Source organism: Haliotis asinina, chromosome 16 (genome assembly GCF_037392515.1).
Source record: "Haliotis asinina isolate JCU_RB_2024 chromosome 16, JCU_Hal_asi_v2, whole genome shotgun sequence".
Taxonomy (NCBI): Eukaryota; Metazoa; Mollusca; class Gastropoda; order Lepetellida; family Haliotidae; genus Haliotis; species Haliotis asinina.
Genome location: NC_090295.1, coordinates 31,678,507 through 31,703,155, shown reverse-complemented (window position 1 = coordinate 31,703,155; position 24,649 = coordinate 31,678,507). Strand labels below are relative to the sequence as shown.

General features: G+C 41.5%; 1 protein-coding gene across 2 annotated transcripts in view; it reads left to right on the top strand.

The window, feature by feature from the left end:
• The first annotated feature begins 4,819 nt into the window (after positions 1-4,819).
• LOC137267519 (kazrin-like) overlaps positions 4,820-24,649 on the top strand; it is a 145,390-nt gene continuing 125,560 nt past the window's right edge. For both annotated transcript variants that reach the window (XM_067801992.1, XM_067801991.1), the window contains exon 1: positions 4,820-7,168. In XM_067801992.1, coding sequence (XP_067658093.1) covers positions 4,945-7,168 — 2,224 coding nt within the window. In that variant the 5' untranslated portion in view covers positions 4,820-4,944. The remainder of the gene's footprint in view (positions 7,169-24,649) is intronic.

Here is a 24,649-nt window from a genome sequence, read left to right as displayed (position 1 = left end):
TGTAATTAAATCGATTTGTGCGGTAATAAACAATAAAAAGTAAACTGATATGTTTTGAAGATTTTAACATTCAATGAGAGTTTCAGGCGCAACGTTACCAGGTCATAAGAAATCAGGCCAGCTAGTTTCTTTTGATACTATCTGATATGTGCACTCGTCCGGTACAATCGACCTCCGACCACAGCATGTTATCGTGAACAGAGCATCGTTTTCCTGCACAAACTGTTTATTCCTAGAAGGATTGTTTACATCAAAACGTGGGCGAGTAGCTGAATCTCGGCCTATGTCTGCGATACTCGGGGCATCAAACATAATGTTCCTGTTTCATCGTGAATCACATTACTCAAGATTGGCATTAGTTAACACAAACTGAAATCTGCATGTCACCACTCCTAACAAAGAACTACTCAAAATTAAGCTGGGGCGGTGGGTAGTCCAGTGGTTAAAGCGTTCGCTCGTCACGCCGAAGACCCGGTTTCGAGTCCCCACATAGGTACATTGTGTCAAACCCATTTCTGGTGTCCCCTGCTGTGTCCCACTAACAACATTGTATTCGAGATACTTGGGAACATACATATTCGGATCAGGGTGTATGTGCTTAATGTTAAGTAGCACTGGCGCGAGACGGACGCGAACGTTGTCAGAGGTGAAAGTGTACACTGGTTACACTGAACATACGGTATATATGTTGTTACCTACAGGTTCTTGTATGTCATCGCATAACTCTTTGCATGGACAGTTAATCCGAATGGACGGAGGCATTGAGCGGAACGAAGAGCCGCCGACAGCGAGGCTTACTAGAACCCGTATTCTTGGTGTCACGACTACTTGTCATAAACAACCTCTCAGAAATGAAACATCTCCCGGAAAACCACCTTGAGGTAAACATGACCTAACATTTGACCCCAATTTCTATTTTGAGACGAGTCTATTTTATGGGGTGTAAGGTAGCGTCATGTATCTCTGCACATTTGTATCTGCACGTGCGAACGTGAATCTAATTCCAGTAAGAATTTACAGTTTCGATTGCTGGTTGTTCTCAGACTCAGATCACCGGACAACTTAGATGTTCCTCTTGTAATGCTTGTGAAGCCGGGGCCCGGTCACGGCGTATGCCATGGGCTTCTCCCTGTAAACCAAGCACGCGAGGAAGACTACGTTGAGACAAGGCCATATTGTTATGGTTGGTTAACCGGTAATGACGTCAACTGTTGTAGGTCGCAGTCGACAGTGTGAAAAAGCAGACGGTACTGTCAAATAGAAGCAGACGATAAAACCTCCTTTCAGATCTGACACGGTGATGGATCACATTTGGAGATAAAGAGGAAAACATAGACCGGTTCACCCAGCAAATCACCATATGAGGGGAATAAATTAAAGCAGAGCGCTGGGGATGATCCAAGGGATATACTAGAGTCCGGATGTGGAGCCCGTTTCCGAATCGCTGGAATACAATCTGCTTTTGTGGTTAGTTTTGAGTTCTTGGCTCATCATTTTTCTTATCATTGCTCAGTGGGAGTGTGGTCATCTGTGTTATTTTCAGCTTGGGACTTGTGGGAATATCACGTTAAATCATTTTGCATCCCCACTAACCAACAGAGACTGCGCCTGTGGTCGTGGTTTTAGAGTCTTAACCAGATGTCGACACTTTAGTGGAATACGCATCTGTAGGCATTGGCTGTGGACTTCCGGTTCAGTCTGTGGTGATTCCATGGTAGGAATTTCTTTAACATAAAATGATCTCAGTCCATTCAAACTTCCAAAGATCCCATTTTAACTAGTTTATTCAGAACTGAAGCACACGGGTTCATTGTACAGAACCCTTCAAGTGATTCCTGTTGGCTTTGCAGTAATTTTACCCCTGTCGAAAGATCAGTGAGTATTCGAATTTCATTCTAAGCTCCTAGGGAGGCATGCAACCAATGGGGCGTATGATGCGCGAGCTGGACACAACACCGTCATATCCTACCGTGTACCCATTCACTGATAAATGATGAGACATATTTTACACAAAGTCCTTTTCCTACGGAAACATGTCTGTCAATGTAGGGCAGGCCTTATTACCCTAGTAGCCAGCTGCCGTCACAGTCACCCACCCACCCACCAACCCATATTTGGCTTGTGTCAATGGTTCATATCTCCATGTATTTCAATGAAGATCAGTTTGCCACAATGGGGATCGACCAGGCAAGCATAGATTACGTTTTATCCTACTTAACGCCTTAGACACCTGTTCACACTATCGACCACTAGTTCACACTATTCGTCCAGGTTTGAACCCCCGAAGTCAAACGTGTATTTACAGTTATGTACGCAAACTATACCGTGTCGTCCATGACGAAGTCCGGATTAGGTCTGGAATGGAAGTAAATTTCCAGTATCCCACGCTCATAAACAGGAAAAGCTGATATTGAGACATTGTGTATCATATTGCCCTTATGAAGTGGATTGTTGGTCGAGGTATCAACCACTTGGGTGCTAGGCAAGGATTCAACAACTACATTCCACTTACATCGCCCTGTACTGAAGCTGCGTATTGCAAACTGCGGTGTAAGACAATATTTATTAAGTGACTCCCAGGTCAAAATATGGTGCGGTAATATGCCTGGAATTCCAGTGAGGCAGATTATCCTGTGGTCTGTGTTGGTGCTTCATTGAGCTGAAGACCTGTTGGCCTGTGAATGCGGACCTACTGGCTTAGCGTCTTTGATATCATTCATGTGTAGACGTTAAGTAGTACAGTAGTAGTACATGCAGCGGCATTTGAAGGCAGGCTGGGGGCAGGCTTGCGCAACCCCTGTCTCCAGACACATTTATTTCAAACTTATTATGTTACGAACTCCGGCTAGTCCATGACCTTCAACAAACACGTGACACCACAAGCATAACAGCAATGAACATAGCTCTGGTATAGTATTCAGAAGCCATGACTGACATAGCGGTATGTGAACCCTGTCAACCCCGCTGTTACACACAAATTGCTTTCTTCTCATGAGATTCCATACCTAATCATGTTGTACCCATGCGGGGGATCAAACCCGGTTCTTTGACATGATAAGCGAACGCTCCATCCACGAGGTTACCACACAGTCCCTTTAGGTTTGGAAATGTATGAATTGTAGTTTCTGTTCCTGAATTGTTAAGTGTGTAATATGAATATCGACTCCTCTCCTTCCGTGTGATGGCAGATTATTTATAACTGACACGTCTGACTGAACTGGTGGGGTTTTGTAATAACTCGGGAAGGAAGCAAGGAATTATTTCCTTGTACGTCTTATCAGACCTTTAGAACGAGGGCTAGCGTTTAGTGGACACTACAGACAGGACTAGACTCGCATTGACGTTCAAAGTTGAGTATTTTTCTAGTATGTTTTGTTATGTGTCGACTGTCAGTGGAGGAGTGGATCTCAGCCTGAGACAAGAATGCTATTAAAATGGATGAAACATACTTATCAATCACTTAGCAGCCGTATAGCTAAGGTGATTGTAGCTCCCATACCTTAACATAGACGAGTGGCAGTCGTAATATAGACATAGAAGGTTGCTTTGGACACCGCACTCTGATGACAAAGCAAAGCAATATGTACACTAGGGGTTAGAATTCGTCTTCAGCAACATCTAACTACTGATCCTTGGTCAGTTCGTCAAGCTCGATAACCACGCGTACCATTGAAGCATGGAAAATACTTAAAATATTTTACATATTTGCTTCAGTTTATGTTCTGTTTGTTAAAGGGTGAGTTGTCGATTGTGTCACACATATGCGAGATTAACTGAGAATTAATTGCACCCTGTGAATATTCAAGGTAGTGGTGAGAGGCGACCAAGGGGATCGGGTGGCCAGACTTGGTGTCATGATTGTTGATTCATGTCACCGTATCCGACGTAGATCAATGCTCACGGTGTCAATTACGTCAGTATTTACCTGGCGCCGTCTTCTGATTTGCATACTGCCGAGTGCGGTGCTACGCAGCAAACATAAAGGATACTCATTCACTCATATTATAGGAATTTTGTGCATATCTCCCTACGTCCAAATAAAACATATATTTCTTGTCAATATATAACACAAACCGGAAGAACGTAAATGCTTAAATGGACAGGCTCGGGGTCATTGTTGACACATGCCATCGTATCCCAGTTGCGTAGATCGATGTTCATTATCTTGATCACTGGACTGTCTGGTTCAGACTTGATTACCTAGAGGCCGCTGCCATATAGCTGGAATGTTGGTAGGTGCAGCGTTAAACAACAAGCCAACCAACCTGAAACTGAATTCTATATGCTGTCCTATTTGTCGAAGATTCAAAACCTTTTACTGTGTTATTATGCTCTCCTACAAGAGGGAGCAATCCTCCACTATGTAAGCTGTGACTCTGATTACAATCTCATCTAATTAACGTGCTACTTTCTTAATTTTGTTAGTTTGTGTGACTACCACAGCTTAAGCTATCTTCCACCGGTGTGTAAATACATACAGAGACATTCTTTGCTCCATTTCAGCAGGTGCCCGATAGAGCCCTCCCAGGATTAATCAGGAAACATTAAACCTTCCGTGAGAAATTCCGTGTTCACAGACCCTCAATATCATCTCCTGTATCTGAAGGCGTGCAATATAGCGCAGTAATCAACACTGGTGACGAAATATCGTGAATATGTGCATTTAACGCACGCATGCTCCCATCACAACTACAGAGGAAGGGGTAAAGATCGGAGGCAGCGTTTCGAGGTAAGTGTTACCTACATGTGGCTGGAGGGACTGATACTCTATATGCCTACACACTCCCGCAAGACTACAACAAGCTTCACTGTCGTGTCAAGGCTGAGAGTAGGATGGTTGGATGTGTGCAGTTTTGACTCAGCTTTCGAGAGTGTTGAGAAGATGTCGTTTTGACTGTTGAGTCTGAGAGATTGCTGTAACACGAACAGGTTATTTTCGAGAACATGCCTGGGAAGAGGAATAGGAGGACTCGGGCGAAAAGGGCGGGAAAACGGAACAGTTCGTCCGACGAGAGTCGCCGGAAATCGCCTGCTAGTGCGGATAGTGAGTTGACAGTATCTCTTGGCGCGGCAGGAGGGACACCCACTGACGGCGAATCTTCAGAGTCCGTAAGTCCAGTAAAGTGTGAGGATGAATTTGATTTTGGTTCTGGATTAGCAAACCCTGAAGCAGCTTATCCAACTGCGAAGGAAAGGAGGAATTCAGAGCATGGTAACAAATTACCTCTGTGTCAAAGTGACCTACAGATTGATGCATGTTCGAACGCAGTGGGTCAACAGGTAAAACTGTCAGTCATGGCAGTTCCGTGTGGATGTTCTGATGACGTCTCAACACAACAACATATTCAGCGCCACGATTCAACTGGAAATAATTCAAGCTGTAAATCCCACGATGAGTGTGTCACAACGTCAACAAAGTCACAGGAAATCTGCAAAGAGACATCTCCTGAAAGCCAGCAAAGACACAGTCGGTGTTCACCTGTGCCGACATCTGACTACAAAAAGGAGACAAATCAGACTAAAACATCGTCCTCAGTGGATACATCCCGCGGAGAAATAAACTCGGCTGAAGAGGAATTTGGATCCAGTGTGGATCCAGTTTCATTTCATCCATGCATTGTCCAGAAGGAAATATTCACCCAAATACAAGCCGTAGAAGTCAAATCATTACCCTCGGAAGATGAAAGTCACGTGTGTCTAGAAGCGTCACCTGTGATGAAATTTAATGACTTCGTTTCAGAATCAGTTAGCAAAGTTGATGATATTGTGAACTCTGGTTTAAACATAGAGTCAGAAACACTAGTGAAAGAGGCATCAGAAATAACATATAATAATAGCAATGACGAGTCTAACTTAGCAGATGTTATACGAAGGGATATTAGTACAGAGTCATCAGCGACAGGATTGCGACCGGTGTTGACTGTTGACTTGGCGGTTGACGATGATTCAAACGTTATTACTGTTAAAGCTGACGGCATGTTGACAGGGACATCTGTTTCAGAAGGTGGGGATGTACCAGTGATATCTGATGATGCCATTGCTGAAGCTGCTCAAGGAAATACTGCATGCGAAGCAATACAGCAGGATACGACAGTGAGCAATTCCCCATTGCCAGGATGGTATATAGATGAAGGCTTTACAAATGAGTCTTCAGTTGATTCTGTACTTGCCTCTGACGGAGCAAAGAAGGATGGTTCAGTTCCAGGTATCAAAGGCCCCAACAAAGTTTTACATATTGAACCGTTCCATTATGTCGTGGACACGGAAGCATGTCTGTCTGCTGGAATACACGAAACAGACTCAGCCCTGAATGACGAGCAACTGGACATTGTCACCACGTATATTGATTCCCTGTTCGAGCCATGCTTCTCGCCAAGCCTGACCGGAAGTGAGACCGGTGAGCCTGAAGAGCCAGAGGGTCAAGGCATGAGACAAGCAACTGATCATTATACCATTCACAAAACTGATGTGTCGTCTGTCTCAGCATGTGGAGACTCCACAGATTCTGGTGGTGTACAGGAGGACATACCAGCTCCAAACATTGCGTTTTACCTTGACAATGTGTTTGAAGAGATGTCGGAAGTGTCTTCCAAATCAGCCACAGAAGCACTGGAAGACATGAATGAGTGTGCCTCAGATCTTGACCCTGACCTTGACTCTGACCTTGATCCTGGCCTTGATATCAGACAGACTGTCCAGCAGGCGACTGAACTATCATCAATGCCAACTAAAGATGCAGCTAATCCATTCGATATCCAAAATTTTCAACAAATGTTACCACGATTGGAAACTATTAAGGAAACGCAGCATGAAAAGGAACCCAACTCGAAAGACCAAACAGATCTCGATATGGAATCACAAGATTCGACTTCAAGCAGGAACCTTCCTGACGTCGTGTCCAGTTCAACCTCTGTGTGTGTTGCTGATCCCCTCTATGTGGCAGCTGACGACTCTTGTCACGTAGGGCACCATGGATTACCAGCAGCTGTTGACGTCCAGTGGATGGCCAGTCTAATATACATCAGTAGATTATGCACAATGTACAAGCTGCTGGAGGCGCTCTACAACGACATGTGTGTGACCTTTAGGACAGGAAGACGACGAAAAGGTCAGGATCCGACCTCCAGGGTCATCCTACAATGGGAAGGGTCAAGTTTGACAGGAGCAGGTAAGTGATGTTTACTTGTTGTTTGAGATAGATATTTTGAAGATTTGCAGTCACTGTTTTCGCACAGTACTGGTGTTTGTTACAGACAAAATATGTCACGTTACTATCATTTCTTCACTATTTGATTGTCAAACAGATTGCGGGTTGTTTTTTTTTCAGAACTTGAGAAACAATACATTTTGTAGATACATAAGTCAGAATAGAATGTCATCACTTTCAAATAGAGTTTTCCCCGCTATAATGCCACCTACCACCCTGCGGAAAATGTGGAATGTTTACCAGGTTGGTATAATAACCAAGTAGATATCATACACAGGTTGGCATTATAACCAGGCTGACATCATACCCAGGTTGGCAACATAACCAGGCTGATATCATACCCAGGGCCAACATAACCAGGCTGATATCATACCCAGGTTGGCATTATAACCAAGCTGATATCCACCCGTGAAGGTCCCGGGGTAGAATAGGTCTTCTGCAACACATGCTTGCCATAAAAGGCGACTATGCTTGTCGTAAGAGGCGACTAGCGGAATCGGGTGGTCAGACTCGCTGACTTGGTTGACACATTTCATCGGTTCCCAATTGCGCAGATCGATGCTCATGTTGTTGATCACTGGATTGTCTGGTCCAGGCTCGGTTATTTACAGACCGCCACCACATAGCTGGAATATTGCTGAGTGCGGCGTAAAACTAAACTCACTCACTCACCAGACTGATATCATCCCAACGTTGGCATTATAACTTGGTTGACATCATACTCAGGTTAGCATTATAAAGAGGCTGACATTATGCCCAGGCTGATACACCCGGGTTAGCATTATAACCAGGCTGATACACCAGACTGGCATTATCACCAGTGAAGTGAAAACCGGGGGTTATGTGCATTATACATAGAACTTGAAAGAAGATCAAAGACATCCATTTAATTCAAGCCGTTCATTCTAACATGACATCACATATGTACAATGCCAACCCAGGGGTCAAGGGCCGTGTAAATCATATAGCTTGAGAAAAATAAGTTTTCTGAGTCTGTCTTGGGCCAGGGCAATATGATGCTTATGTCAGACGGTCAGTCAACAATGGTCAATGGTTGGAAAGTCAAGTCTATGGATTGGTTTGTGCCTCAGGACCGAAGTTGAAATTACCTCTGTAGTCTGTTTGCAGTGATGAATTTCACTTTAAACACAAATGCAAGTCAAATAAAGTGAATTTAAGAATTTTATTCAACTCGGATAAAACGAAAGATTGGAGACTGTATTATTGGTTTGGATTACAAGGTTGTAAGCTCAGTAGTTAGGACAGGGAAACAATTGCACGTGCGGTACGTGATAAGCGTTCACTTACACCAACCCTACTTGTTCTTGGTGTTTCATTTAATGTGCATATATATCCCCTTGAAACACAAACATATATAACAGCAATTTGAAACTATGGTCGTATCTTAAACAACTTTTTATCCTAAGTTCAATAAAATTCTGAGATTGAATGTTCAATTGGCAAGGTAAACTTATGAGGATTCGCAATCTTAATATCACGTTTTTGCTTTACCTTTTTTGTGTACAGTGAAATTCATCGGTATGTTTTCACTGCAAAACCGACTAAAGCTTACTTCATAAACACCGAGATTAACAGAATTGTTTTCATTATCTTAATTATCCTAAAAATATAACTCTGTGAATACAATGTTTAGATCACGTAAAAATTCTTATAATTCCTTGATTCCTGGCAAATCAGTCGGCAAACAAATGATTAAATTGATCTGGCACAAAGACGTCATCTTGGTTATGTCAGTTCGGGTTGGAAGATAACTGTAAGGCTTTTGTTTTGCTTTGTTGAAATGCACTGTGTGTTGTGTGTTTCGAAAGAACGGCATATGATTTGTTCAACAGAAACCACGAAGAAGTGCGCGGTATACAGAACACATTCAAGAAATACAGATCCCTGTTTGGTTACATCCCAAGATGCATGACATGATATATGAGCATTAACAACAAACATGGCTGAAGTCGTTTTTACATTCGTGACGTCAACAACCACGAATGATGTCACGTATTGTACCATGATTATATTTATGTCAAGTTGACCCAATTTAGCAGTGAAAATATCTAAAACATGCATGTGTGAACATCAAATGTTATCACGCTGTGATGTTCCGGCAGGGGAAGCTCTCATCACTGCTGACTCCGACGTTTCTGAGTCGGCATTCAAAAATACAGTGGGAGATGATTTATATGATATCTAGTGTGTGTGTATTTTCTTATTCGGTTAATGTACCTTACGGTGTGCGAAGTCGCACATCAATAAACATCAGCAACACTAGGCAGGATATAATGTGGGATATACACTTCACATACCACGACTCGTGTTTGGACTACTGTAAGTCCAGCGCTTTAGCTCATTGCCATATAGGAAGTTTTATATACTTGTAGCTCACGTTCTTAACTTTTAGGTAAAAATCAGTTTCGTGTGATATATACTGAGAGAAAAAAATGCGATCACGCGAAAACGAAAGTATTTTTTTCCAGTTGTCGAATCTCTGAAATACAAGGTTTCTGAAGAAACCTGAAAAAAATCAACTCAACATTTGTGTTTTATTTTGATCCGTCATTTTTCCCTAGTGTAGCTGTATTGGTTTTCCTAGCTGTATTTTAATGACTTTGTGGTTAAATGGTGAGCGAATGGGTATAGTTTTACACCGCTTTAGCAATATTCCAGCAATATCACGACGGCTGACACCTGTAATGGGCTTAACATATTGTGGGGAATTAAACCCGAACCTTTGGTGTGATGCGCGAACACTTTAATCACTAGGCTACCGTACCCACCCTGGGAGAGTGAGTCGCAGTGAGTTAGTACTGGTCTCCTCAGTTGTATCCTGTTGTATTTAGTTGTGTTAAAATTTCACTCAGTGTTTTAATGCATCTTGAATTAAAAGGGGATGAATCATTAAAATAATTAACTGACTGGGTGTAATTATTGGATGAAACACTCTAACCTTAAGAGTATAATATAACCTTTAAGGCAAGGAGTAGACGGGATTCCCATCCCTAGTGTCAATATACTGATGGAGTTTGTCCGTGATGAATTCGCACAGTTAAAGGAAGCTATCGATCGTTACTCACAGACAAGAAGACGTAACATATATGGAATCTTCTTCTGCCAGTGTTTTCACTACAGTTAGGACTGAAACTTCGGTTCTAATGTACAACAATAATTTATGTCTGGTACTAAGAAGACCCGCGAAGGTCTGAGTAAGAATATTGGCCTTCAGTATCACATGCCTCGTGAGGCGACTAAAGGGATCGGGTGGTCAGGCTTGCTGACTTGGTTGACACATGTCGTCGTATCCAAGTTGCGCAGATCGATGTTAATGCTAATGATCACTAGACTGTCTGGTCCAAACTTGATTATTTACAGACCGCCGCCATATAGCTGGAATATTGCTGAGTACGACCTTCAATCCAGCCCCCCTTCCACTCGACTACTCCACCACACGATATGGTTAAACCCGATTTCCCCACACCATTTTAAACATGTATATAGACAGTGTTGCATTACGAGCGTCCTTTATACAGCGTAAGTGCTTAAAGTGCTGGAAAGGCGTGTAGAAGCTGGATGAACATGGACACGTATAACAATTTATGTTACGTTAGGTATTATGTACGTGCTTGAGTGTACATTATGGTGACCATAAAGTGTTTTCACGCGTACATACGTTTTATATAATGTACGTTATATGTTAATGCAAACAGTTAACCCCGGAAGTTGATCAAAACAGTTATGCTCTTATTTTATGTTTCCTCACAAATATTCATTGGTTTATAATCTTCGCTACATCATAAGAAATCATCAATTCTCATATTCTATGGAAGCGGCCAGAAACATTTTTAAAAACACCCGCCAAACTTTAGCGACTGACTCTGTATGACATATATAGACAGCTGAGGGACTATTCCAGCCGGAATCTCCGCGAGGTTGTAAAGGCACATGTTTGTGAACGACTTTGCTCAGTTATTAGCCCAATTCCAGTAACTTTACCCCTGGGACGCTAAGACCACTCACCTTCCACCCTCTGTACCCTTTGGTGAAGACTTTAACCACTACACCGACCCTATAAAAACGCATACGTAGTGATGGTATATACCATGTGACTGTTTGCGGAGGAATCTGGGGAGTCAGTAGACGCCAAGCATGTACAACTCCGAGAGATGTGCATGCGTCTATATTAGTACTTCTGTTACTGCTGGAGCCGAGGCATGTGCTTCTACTTGCCGTGGTCGGCCAGGCATAAACACATTCCCATCCTCACATATACATGTCTGTGTGTATTCCGATGTTCCGATGATCACCTATACTGAGCACTGTGACCCGACCTAACTCCCCGACCATGTTCAGCCATGTACACAAGAATATATCTTTTACTAAAAGACTAGATACAGTTGAACACGTTTACTCGGACCGGAAACCCCGCCTCCGGACGAATTTTAGGAGTAAAGAAACCAGTCTGACAACTTGTAACCTGCGTTCCGCCTTTAGTGTACTATCAGTGCACTTAGTATACGTTAAGATGATTCACTGTTTTCACTATTGGCTGTATTTACTATTGTGTGTATATGTTGATATAACATACATGAATACATGAATACATTTTCACTAATAGAATTACTTACTTTCAGAGACTGGCTGTTGATATAATGTAATGAGTGAGTTAGGAGATTTATTACTCGCCCGTTGAAGATACTATAAGGGTAACGCAGTTTTTCAGGGCATTATCATTTGTAGAAGCCAGAGGCCTTTCATTAACTGCCCGACGAAGGAGGGCAGTTGAAAAGACCGAGGGCTTCTGCAAATGATAATGCCCTGAAAAATAGCGTTACCGTTATTATAGCTAAAATGAATAGAATTTTTAATAAAATAAGAATAAAAACAGCGGCATCGGTTTAGAAGCATTTACTGCCAACAACAAAACGACGGAGGTCACTGACACACATTTTACAAATATAGTCACGTCACAGAACAACACAGATGACGTCATTATTGAGAGTGACGACATTCGACCTTGACCTTTGCTCATACTACCAGCCGCCATTGTTTTCAGTGATGAACAACGTTAGACTTTAAGTCAATATTTTCATTGCTGTATGTTGTAATTCATGGTACTATTGTTAGGGTTGGCACAGGTAGGAAAGTGCATAATGGCACAGGCACATGTGACGAATGTAAGCCAGATATATGGTCAATAATGAACCCAAGTTCAATCGAGCCGTGATTGAACTTCAACAGCTGAGCTACTTATGACGTCGCCTAACAACGGGCTTTATAATGGCCCGTCGTTAAGCATTTTGCGGGCATTATCAAGTTACAGTGGAGCGCTCATTTCTGATAACGCGCGGTCGTTTTAATGATAATTCTATCCATTTTAGCTATAATGCAGTTTAATATTTTCACTTCAATATTACACGAGTGCAATACCGCTTGACGTATGACGTCAAAATGGTTCAAAGTTGTGACGTCACAATGCTAATGTTGATGTCGCGATTTTACTAGACCTTGCTTGACTTGAAAGCTGAGTGTCCTCACACTATAGGCGATTTCGCCACAGTTTCTGTCAATTTATGTTGGCGAGTAGTCTTTTTTCTGTAAAATACGTTCATTTCAAAGACTAGCTGTCAGTCTAGTTGGCGAGTAATAAGCAGAATACTAAACTCGCTTCCGTGAAATACCATTTTCATTAAACTCGTTAAAGATTTAGCATCAAACTCGCTTTCGCTCGTTTGATACCAAATCATTAACTCGTTTAATGAAAATGGTATTACACGGAAGGTCGTTTAGTATCCTCTATAAACATCACGCGTTGGCCAATTTCCGGGTGTTATTGTGTATTTGAAGCACGGGAATACATTTGGAACCGACGGTGTGAGTTGCTCTTTGTGACGTCATTCTATATTTACGTCACAATATGATTTGAATGACGTCACGACTGTTGATGACACAACAAAACAATTGTTTGCGATGTTGCTACGCGTCAATTAGGAGATAAACATCATGTGTTGACCAATTTCCGGGTGTTATTGAGTATTTGAAGCACGGGAATGCATTTGGAACCGACGGCGTCAGCCGGAGGTTTCAAATGAAATATTCCCGTGCTTCAAATACTCAATAACACCCGAAAATTGGCCAACACATGATGTTTATCGACATTGTAAACAAAAAAGTAAACCAAAGGGGTTTTACTGTCTGCACTCGTTTACATCGAGTATGAGTACAGCAGTAAAGTGTCATCAGCAGGCCGTTTCAGCTGGTTCCCATGGTAGCATCTGGAGTTGCTCATTTGTGACGTCATTCTAACTTTACGTCACAATATGATTTGAATGACGTCACCACTGTTGATGACACAACAAAACAATTGTTTACGTGTAAATACGCAGTGAATAGTCTTGCAGTTTCCGGGAATCAAATACCATTTGATCATGTTTGATCACAGTAACTTTTGGTTTACAACATAGTTTTATTACGCTATTTTTAGCACTGTTACAGCTGTGGACACTAGAAAAGGGCTTCACATTTTGTATCCTTGAGGGATGATATAATGTAAACGTGATCATAGGCAAAAGCTAGCTAGTGTTGATGAATTTCAGATTCCAAGATCGTTCACCAGACCACGTTCTTATACTTTTCTTTACCTGTATAGATTTAAGGACTTCTTAGCTCAAAACAATGTGTCTGTACAGAAGGAAGCCGTCGAAATTTGTTACAACAGTTAATAGTACACCGAGACCATAATGTCTTTAACTGTCATGTTGAGTATGTTTTTTGTTGTTGTTGTTTTCTTTGTTGTTTTGTTTGGTTTTTTTGTTTTATGTCTTTTGAGGGGTTGGGGGTTTTCATTTTGTTTTGTTTTTGCTTGTTTGGTTTTTTTTTTTTTTGGTTTTTTTTTTTAGACTTGAAACCTTTTAATCTTGAGTAAATGCTACGGCGCTTTTAGTATTACTCTACAAACATTACAGCGGGAGACACCAAAAATAGGAATCACACATTGTACACGTCATGTGGGGAAATCGAACGTTGGTCTTCAGCGTGACGAGCGAACGTGTTTTACCTCTGTTTAAAACTGTATTCAGCAGTATTCCGACTGCATGGCAATCGCCTGTCAGTGAGTGAGGTTCTACTCAGCTTCTAGCAATATTTCACTACAGTATAAGTATAATCCTAGTCTCAGTATTATTCGTTACACTTCTTTACTGAGTCTAACAAAACCTAGTAGGGAGTCGCGTCAGACAACCTTTGAGACTGACCAATCAGAACACAGCTTATTTCCAAATCGCGAATTTCGTAACTACTCGTCTCTTTCCGTGACCTACAAGAAGACTCGTACCCCTCTCGTACGCCATTATTGCCAAGAATCGGCAAACCAATCAAATCGCGCGTAGTAAAACGCATTTCAAAACATGAAATTGGCGGAACCGTTGAACCTTGAAACTTCGCTACACTATACAAAGCACAATTTAAACATAAACTTTGAGCTAAAAGATTAACAACTTTCAACGCTGGAACATATTTGCAAAGGGAATGACGTATTGCTGTTTAGCCCACGGGATGTAGATATTCCATAGGATATAGATATTCCATGAGTCATGTTTGGAAATTCAAAGTTAGCTTTCGTTGATAATAGTACTAGACTATTTTCATCTTCATGAAACCGTTTGCGCTTAGACAGGACCCAATCGTAAACATGGCCACGAGAGGGGTACGAGACGCCATCCGACTTGGCGGAATGACACGAGGGTCTACCTTTAGAATACAGCACCATAAAATTCAAAGACACGTCATAATACTATTTTACGTAATTGCAGGTGATTTTGTTCAAAAGCACGTTCTTGAAACAATGCCCTATGACGCTGGCATAGCAACGAGGTCGTCAAGCTCAGCGAGTGCAAATAAGCTCCGCTCACTGATGTTTCATCTCTACCAGCCATGTCATTACAGAAATCCAACGATGTTGCGAGGTTCGGTGAGCGTATTTATTAGAATTATTCCAAGGGTTAGGGTTAGTATTAGGTTTAGGGTTTAGGGTTTAGGGTTTAGGGTAAGGCACCTAATCCAATATAGTAGGTAAATGCATGAGTACCAACTGTTTTCCTTTTCCATTCTTAATACTTTGTTCACAAAGAAAAATGGGAGACCAAAAATATCAAAAGTTAAATAAACGATGAAATGGTTTAGTGTCGAAATTTTGGGCTGGGGGAAATTGGTCTCCAGCAACTTTCACCTCTAGATCTACATATTTTCAGTAATGATTCTAAGTCTAACTCACCCGTCACCAAACATGCCCATGTCTCACTCATTCCTTGGCGCGATCCACACTATCCTTACTGTGTTCCCTACGACACTTTTCTGTCATGAAAGCACACAATCATTTTTATACAAGCACGTCAATCATTCATGCATGCACCGTGAAATCAACGTCTGACGCCAAAATGATATCGGGACCATTCGGCAACCGTCAGTAGATTCAAAGCACGAGGTCTACCCGTATCCTTCGTAATTGTCCGCAACCAATTCGACTTTTTCCCTTCATTTTCGTGACGTCACGGGAATGACTAGCTAAATTTGCACGATGTACAACAATGTGGAAGTAACTCAGTCGGTTAACTGTCGGGCTAACAATCCGAAGGTCGCGGGTTCGCGTCCGACGGGTTCTCACAAACTGGTTGCCTGTCTCACTGACATATGACCTACGGCTGGGAACGTCCTCACGAGAAATTGTGGTGCTGTATTCTAAAGGTGCTCCGACACGAGTAGTTACGAATGAAATCGCGAAAGTGGACATATGCACATACCTTTTGGACTTTTACCTCGAAAAGCTTTGTACCCGAACGATTCCGAATGGTATTTTCCGTAGGATCGCTTCCGGGCAATGCACGTGGGGCAGTCCCTACACTGTCAACGTTGAGTACACAGTCGCAGAAAATGGTGCTTTTGTCAATATTCAAGGAAGTCAGCTTGGGGAAATATTGGCTAATGGCAATCATGACACCAGAAAGCCCAAAGTGTATCTACTGCAAGTCGAATATCTGTGTAAATCCGGATTTTCGTTTGTGGCGGGATCGGTATCAGTGACTAGGGAATTTTGTTCACACATTGTACACGTGTGGGTACTTGGACCCGAGTCTTTGGTGTAACGAGTCAACGCCTTACCCACTAGGCTAACCAACCAATAATTAGGACGCCATCGGTTCCAAATGTATTCCCCTGCTTCAAATACTCAATAACACCGGGAAGGTGGCCAACACATGATGTTTATCGACACTGTAAACAAAAAGTAAACCAAAGGGTTTTACTGTCTGCACTCGTTTACATCGAGTACGGGTACAGCAGTGAAGTGTCATCAGCTGGCCGTTTCATCTGGTTCCCTTGACAGCATCTTGAGTTGCTCATTTATAACGTCATTCTAATTTACGTCACAATATGATTTGAATGACGTCAATACTGTTGATGACACAACAAACAATTGTTTGCAATGTTTCTATGTGTCAATACGCAGAGAATAGACTTGCAGTTTCCTGGAATCTAATACCATTTCATCATGTTTTCCAACCAGTCAGATTGCAGAACACAGTGATTTTTGTTTTACAATGTGGTTTCGAGTTGATATAAAATAGGGGAGAGTGACTGTAAAACCAGGTTTCGCTGATAATTCTAGCCTGCCTTCATACTGAATGTTATTTTCTATTTCTAAAAGAAAACCATCATCTGTATATTTTATGCCTTTCTATGGCATTAAAATCAACCTAAGCAGAATTGCGCCTCTTAGATGTGCAAGGAGTCACGACACAATATTTCAGTTCACCGTTCCCTTCAGGTATGTGGATTACTGGATTAAATTACTTATGTTTTTGTTTCTATTTATTAAATGCCAAGGCAGGTATAAACTGAACTAAACAGAAAAGAAAACGTCAGAAAATATTATTTGGGAAAAAATAACATCCTTAAGCATAGAGAAACGTTTTTCCATAGGCATAGTTTTAGTGTTCACGGCTCCCTAGTAGACTCTCTGCTGCAAGAGAACTTAGACAGAGAATAGGCGTATCGCCGTGTGTTCATTTTCTGAAACAGCTAGAAAGTTCCTTTGCAGTAGCTCATTTCGAATCTGTCTTGTTGCATTAGGCAGACAGGAGAGGTGGAAGATGTTTAAGGCAATAGGAAGATAGTTCCGTTTGAAGAATATAGATCTAATTTGCGGTCCCACTCCGCATGTGTCGGTTCGAATTGATGGTTAATATAGTGAAGTAGATTAGCACCTTACATTTCCTCACCTTGCACGGTCGACGGATAGGCTTGTTATAGTCATGTCGCAGGTCCGGGTTCGAGTCCCCACGTGAGAATAATATTATCCTCTTAACATGTATTGCTGGAATATTACTAAAACAGCCAAACGTGTTAAACCCTAGACCAAAACGCCGAGAAAATGAAAATATAAGCTATATTTTGACAGCCGGGGCTATTTAGTAAGCCCAAGAGAAAACGAAAAAAAAACATTATATAAGGGTGATGAATACCATTAAATACTGATGATACCATTAACTATTCAGATGCAATATGTAAGGCAGCGATGCAATGTTGTGACGTCATGTGCGACGTAAGCGATGGGCATTCGTAACTACTCGTGTCATTCCGCCAAGTCGGATGGCGTCTCGTACCCCTCTCGTGGCCATGTTTACGATTGGGTCCTGTCTAAGCGCAAACGGGCATGAAGATGAAAATAGTCTAGTACTATTATCAACGAAAGCTAACTTTTAATTTCCAAACATGACTCATGGAATATCTACATACTATGGAATATCTACATCCCGTGGGCAAAACAACAATACGGTCATTCCCTTTGCAAATATGGGCGGTGAGGTGAGTTGTGGTGAGGTGAGGTGAGGAGGTGCAATTCGCAATATAGTGAGATGAGATTCATGATGAGATTCTATGCAGTGTTACGATTATGCTTTTCGTAACACAGTGACGGAGCAAGAAGGTTGATTCCTGTCGGTGAGACAACTCACACATACCCAATATGATACCCCATGAACTCACATGTGCATCGAACCCAGACCTGTCGCGGGAACAATAAACACCCAGCATCCTCATCAACTTTCGTCAGGGAATACACTCTCCTAAATCTCCCACACACGTGTTTTCACTCCGGCACGCGCACTGCTGTTTTTCACAATAATTTTTAAAGATTGTCATAGAAACGTTTAAGTTAGGCATTGCGATTTGATTACGGTTCTGATTGATATGAGAGCATCTGTGTTTAGTTAAGGATCGTCCGTTTCATTTGCTGAAGGGGAGATGAGGCACAAAGTATTCATTTAAGGAACGGCGTGTCCTTGGAACCATCTGTTACCTATTTCTGATTTTATTCCTGCTATTTTTATATATGATAGAGTCAGCTTGTGAAACCGGTCATTTCATGAAATGACCAAAAAGTTTAATCATTTTGTGAAATGACTTAGAGTGTCAACTATTTTGTGTCATTTTGAGTAACAACAATAATATGCTTCAATCATTTCATGACCCTGACCCTTTCAGGAAATGACTGAAAGTTTTAGTCACTTCATTTTGAGTAACAACAATAATATGCTTCAATCATTTCATGACCCTGACCCTTTCAGGAAATGACTGAAAGTTTTAGTCACTTCATGAATTGACAGATTTTACAATCTGACTGTAACATACATACTCGTGGAAAGGAATAAGGAAACACATGGAAGTACAAGTGTTCCTGTATTCTTTTCCAGGTTACTTCACAAGGTATACACTGCACTGTAAGTGAAATTCTGTAAATATATAAAAGTCACACTTGTACCGGCATGTGTGCCCTTTTTCTTTTTTCATGTGTAATTTTTCTAGCATTTTTGTATAAGTCCTGTCCCCAAACTATGTTTGAGCATTTTCGTGAAAGACAAGCCGATAACCCGACTTCTATCCCGCAGTTGTGGCATACTCGGTAAACACAGTATTACTCCACCTCAGTATAATACTCATGTACGTTTGAAGGTTTTACCTGAGCATTCCCTAATCAAGCAACGGTTTCGTATCACCATGGGTTCGAAACTCGGTTTTCTCCGAATATATTATATGGTTTTATACCACCACACCCGTGTCCTTGGCTTGCACCAAATTGATGACGTCTGATACCTACGTCATTTCCAGCCTCCCTTGTGATGTAACTTTAGTAATGTTACCAAAACCTTGTTGCAGCATTCATTGTCTGCTTCCGTCATTCCGCCAAGTCGGATGGCGTCTCGTACCCCTCTCGTGGCCATGTTTACGATTGGGCCCTGTCTAACGGGCATGAAGATAGTACTAGACTATTATCAACTAAAGCTAACTTTGAATTTCCAAACATGACTCATGGAATATCTACATCCTATGGGCAAAACAACAATACGGTCATTCCCTTTGCAAATATGTTTCAGCGTTGAAAGTTGTTAATCTTTTAGCTCAAAGTTTATGTTTAAATTGTGCTTTGTATAGTGTAGCGAAGTTTCAAGGTTCAACGGTTCCGCCAATTTCATGTTTTGAAATGCGTTTTTATTGGTTTACGAGAGGCGTACGAGTCTTCTTGTAGGTCACGGAAAGAGACGAGTAGTTACGAATGGTGGTCACATGTGATTCGCGGGCTGTGCGAATAAACTTCCTCGGGTCCTAGGCATCAAACATTCCAAAACACGAGGCAATTTCATTATCTCGTTTCAACTAAACGGTCTGTGTGACCTTAGCAGATAACAGCAGAGTGTGCTCAGGTACACGTGCTAATTACCTAATCCAAGCGATTAAAACTCTGAAATTCCCACTCAGAAGGAAACGAGAGCAGAGCAGAACCAATTAATGAAATCGAGAGTGATTTTCATTTAGGGCCATTTTTAATTGGATTACAGCCCCGACTAAGGATTTCAAAAGACGTTCACATGGGTTTTAGAGTTTTACAGTCACGCCAGACACGTGTTGCTGGATGGATGGGTTTCTGTCTCAGAATCCATGAACCATATTTTGCCTTTGCCCAGCCCTCATTGGAATGTTGAAGATCTTTCACAGGTCTGAAACTCCCATCTCAGTTTAAATTTAGTTTCTTGTTCCTTTCAGAATCATTTTTATTTACATTTGTCCAAGGAAAGATCACACTCAGTGTAGTTTAGATGCTACACTTTTTTAATTTACGCTTTAAGGAGCGGACATTTGTTCAATATCGGTTTTGAACATTCCCACTGGGGACTTTTAAGGCAGATTTTGGTTACTACAAAGTCTGAATCTGTTTTATCTCTTTATTTTTTGTGTGATTTATTAATCCGCAAAACCTAAGAGACACCCACTTTCTATGTATTTGAGAAGATGTGATCACTTCTATAACGATTTCTAAGGATTTTCCAAAATTTTGCAGACCTAATTTTCCATAAGGGGTTCTTGGCATACACCTCCATCTCAGAAAGATGAAATCACCTTTCGTGACGAGCCGCGGTATGGAAGGTTAGAGTGATCGTGAAATGTACCTGCTTTTTTCAACCTGACGAGCGGTTAATGATGACGATGCATGGTGATGATGATGTTGACGGTAGTTTCGGAAATGATTAATGAAAGGTAAAGCATATAGGGCAACGCTGATTTTGATGGTGATAATGGATTGGACATTGATGCTGACATTGATACAAGAATGAACCTAAAATTACATCGACGACGATGACGACGATGATGGTGATGATGCAGACTGATGGTGATAGTTGTGATAGAGGTTGATGATGAGGCGGAGTGAGTGAGTGAGTTTTACGCTGATGCTGATGAAGTTAAAAGGATGAACCTGAAATTATATCGACGACGACGACGACGACGACGATGATGATGATGATGATTGATGATACGACAATGACTTTGATGATGATACCGACGGCAACGGCATTGGTCTTGATGGTCACATTAACAGTGAGATCTTGGGAACAACCAAGAGCCTTGTTCCTTGCTCAGCATCGTAAAGAGCAAGGCGATGTACTGAAATAGCGTTATAACGAGGGAGTGTTGACGGACAGGTAATGTGAACACGTGGTACTGCCTAGTTAGCTCAGCCATCAATCTTGCTGTCAGCATACCTGACCATCAACAACTACACACACTGACAACGTCTCGCAGAACATCATTTACACACCCCATCAACACAGATGCTCATTTTGACAAAGAATTTTCCCATATACTCAGGTATTTTGTGGAAAATGCTCAATTTTGGAAACAAAAACAGTTAATCATCAATATAGGGTAATTCATTATTAGCCTCATTCTGGTACCTCTCACTCTCCACCCATGCATTCTCTTCCATTTTCTCCCTATCCTCATCAGATTCCGTTACACTCAATGAGAATCTCATACTGAGGGAGTACAGTATGCAAACATCTGAAGAGGTAGAGACATGTGACACTGTGAATGGATGAAATAGTGTAAGATTTTAAAGGTTTTTTTTATTTAAATCACATACATCCATGTACACCCGTCCAGTAATTAAAACTGACCACAATTTTAAGTATTTAGCGTCGTCATGTTTATCACCCTAGCTTTTGCTTATGTGTGAATATATATTTTCCAGTAGGTGACATTTGGTGCGGAACTGGGTTTGAAGCGTTCAGCTTCGAAAAACTGACGGGCAAAGTTAGCCGACATTTGTGTTTTATTATAGCTTAAAGGCCAGACTGCTTCCATGTGTACATGGAATGGCTGTTGACAGTCTGGGTGATTTATAGTGAGTGAGTGAGTGAGTTTAGTTTTACGCCGCACTCAGCAATATTACAGCTATATGGCGGCGGTCTGTAAATAATCGAGTCTGGACCAGACAATCCAGTGATCAACAACATGAGCATCGATCTGCGCAATTGGGAACCGATGACATGCGTCAACCAAGTCAGCGATCCTGACCACCCGATCCCGTTAGTCGCCTCTTACGACAAGCATGGTCGCCTTTTATAGCAAGCATGGGTTGCTGAAGGCCTATTCTACCCCGGGACCGTCACGGGTGAGGTGATTTATAAAAAATATAACATTACTATAGAAGTCTATGGTAAAACATCATCAACGTTCTTAACATGGCTTTGCATATACACTTTCACCATTTCTGTGTCGATGCCATGGAGTTATCCCACTGGCTACTGGCTTTGCTGCCCTTTATCTCATTGCCCGGGCCACAGCTTACCCAATCGCGATACCTGCTGTCGTCACCTGCACCATTTGAGAGCGGTTAATAAACAAATGCTGATGATATGATTGTAATCGTACAAATAAAACTGCATTTGATAAGGTTTCCGGATCGTGTGATATTTGTCGAAATTTGTTTATTCGTCGCCATCACAATAGCAAACAGATCAGGAACAATCGTTATCCGAATGAGTATTTAATCCCAAACATTACTCTGTGTTACCCTGACATGTGCGTGTCTGATTAATACTGTTAAAAGCTAACTCTGTGTGCGGCGTAAAACTAAATGCACTCACTAAAAGCTAACTGTTCTGCTAATTTACTGTTAGCTCCAGGACGAGCGGTACATCAACGTCATCCTCAAGTAATAAAATTGCTATGACCAGGTTTGATGGTAGCTGAACAAATAATGGTTTATATATGGATCGCAATTATTCCCCGTATGGATCGCCATTGGTTGAATTATTACTCCTCATTGGCCGATAGAGTCTTTGAATGGCATTTAGAAGTGATACACATAAGGACATGTCATTAGAAGTAAGTATATACTTCGGACCGTCGTGACTCTTCACAATAAAGAAGTTGTCATCCATAAAAAATCGTGTCCTCATTGGCTGATGTATGGATTGAAACAGTACTGTTCATTGGTTGACGTAAGGATCGTCATTGGTTGAAGTATTAACCCCCTTTGTTGAAGTATTATTTGTATGAAGTATTATTATCTCGTCACGGTAGTACACGTCCACGGATATCATATATTCTACTTTACATTGAACGTACTTGTTGAAACAGACACGCGTTCAAACACTGTTGAAAGTGGTACTATCCCGAATGTGTGGAGGTTGATAGAAGTGAGTTTGTGAGTTAGGTTTTACGCCACGTCCAGCAACATTCCAGATATATGACGGCGGTCGCTATGTGATCGAGTCTAGATCAGAAAACCCAGTGATCAACAACATCAGCACCGATCTACGCAACTGACATAATTATGTCGAACATCAGCGAGCCTGACCACCTGATCTTGTTGGTCGCCTTGCACGACAAGCAAGACCCACACTCCAACAGAAACCTAGTATTTATTCTACCATACAGCATAGCTTATATAAATTTACTTACTTTAGTGTAGGATTACAGGTGTCGGAACTCCCGTCAGCAGCAACCACCATCAAGAAACATTTGCTTAACCATTTGTTATTGTTCAGGCGTGTTGGACTTCCGGTGCTGCTCCTGACTGTGTACAGATGGCGCTGTTATCGTCGGTCGTGATAATATAGTTGTAAATGTCAGTGCCAACGGGTGCTTTGGACATACAGCTTTTTGTCTATACAAACCTTTAGTGTCCATTCTGTCGACAACAAAAAAATTGAATGATGTCAGCTTGCTCGAAATTCACTACTTTCAATTGTAAGGAAAATACTACATTAGCATTCTCGGATACGACGCCAAGAGTCTTACGCCATCTTAGGCCCTGTGCACATAAATGAACCCACGAATCCGTTGGTAAATGACGAGATGGTGGCCACATTATTCCGCAAACACCTAGTTGCGGGTATATTTGGACAAAGTACTGTGGCCATGTGTCCCAGTCCACCGAGATGTGAATGGCTACCTCGTAAGGATGGGAAAGTCACATTAACTCGCTGAGTGTAGTGGGCAGCAAGAATTTATTATCCCAGGGAGTTTAAATTGAAAATACGATGTGCCGTTATGATCCCCAAACCAAAGAATTGTTCTTCATTTTTCAGGAAAGTTTCATTTCCTTAACATGTGCAGATGTTTGGTGTTTGTTCGTGTGTGTTACCAAGCCTGTAGTATAACATATATACATCAGTAGATATTCTCATGAAATTTGCCATCGAATATTCTTAGTGGCGATTCTTCTTAATGTCGTACGTAACTGAGGAATTTCAAGTGTACATGTATTTCATTTCGGTTGTGGCAGTATCGTGCGTATTTTATTGTGATGATGGATGGGATGAACATCAACAGACAGCGAAAACAAAATCTACCCGAGATGAAAAGTTGTTAAACTGAAATATGTGTTTACAATGTTACGATGACGAATTTTATCGTGACAAACGATGTAAGAAACCCCCTGTGAACCAGCAAAACAGAACTAAGACCAGTATAAAGCATTCAAATATTCTATTATTTAGCAAATAGAAAGAAGGTATACAAAGTCACAAGTCAGTTTCACAATACCGATTTCAAATACAATACAAGTGAGACAAAATGTAAGGCAATGGGTCACAAAAT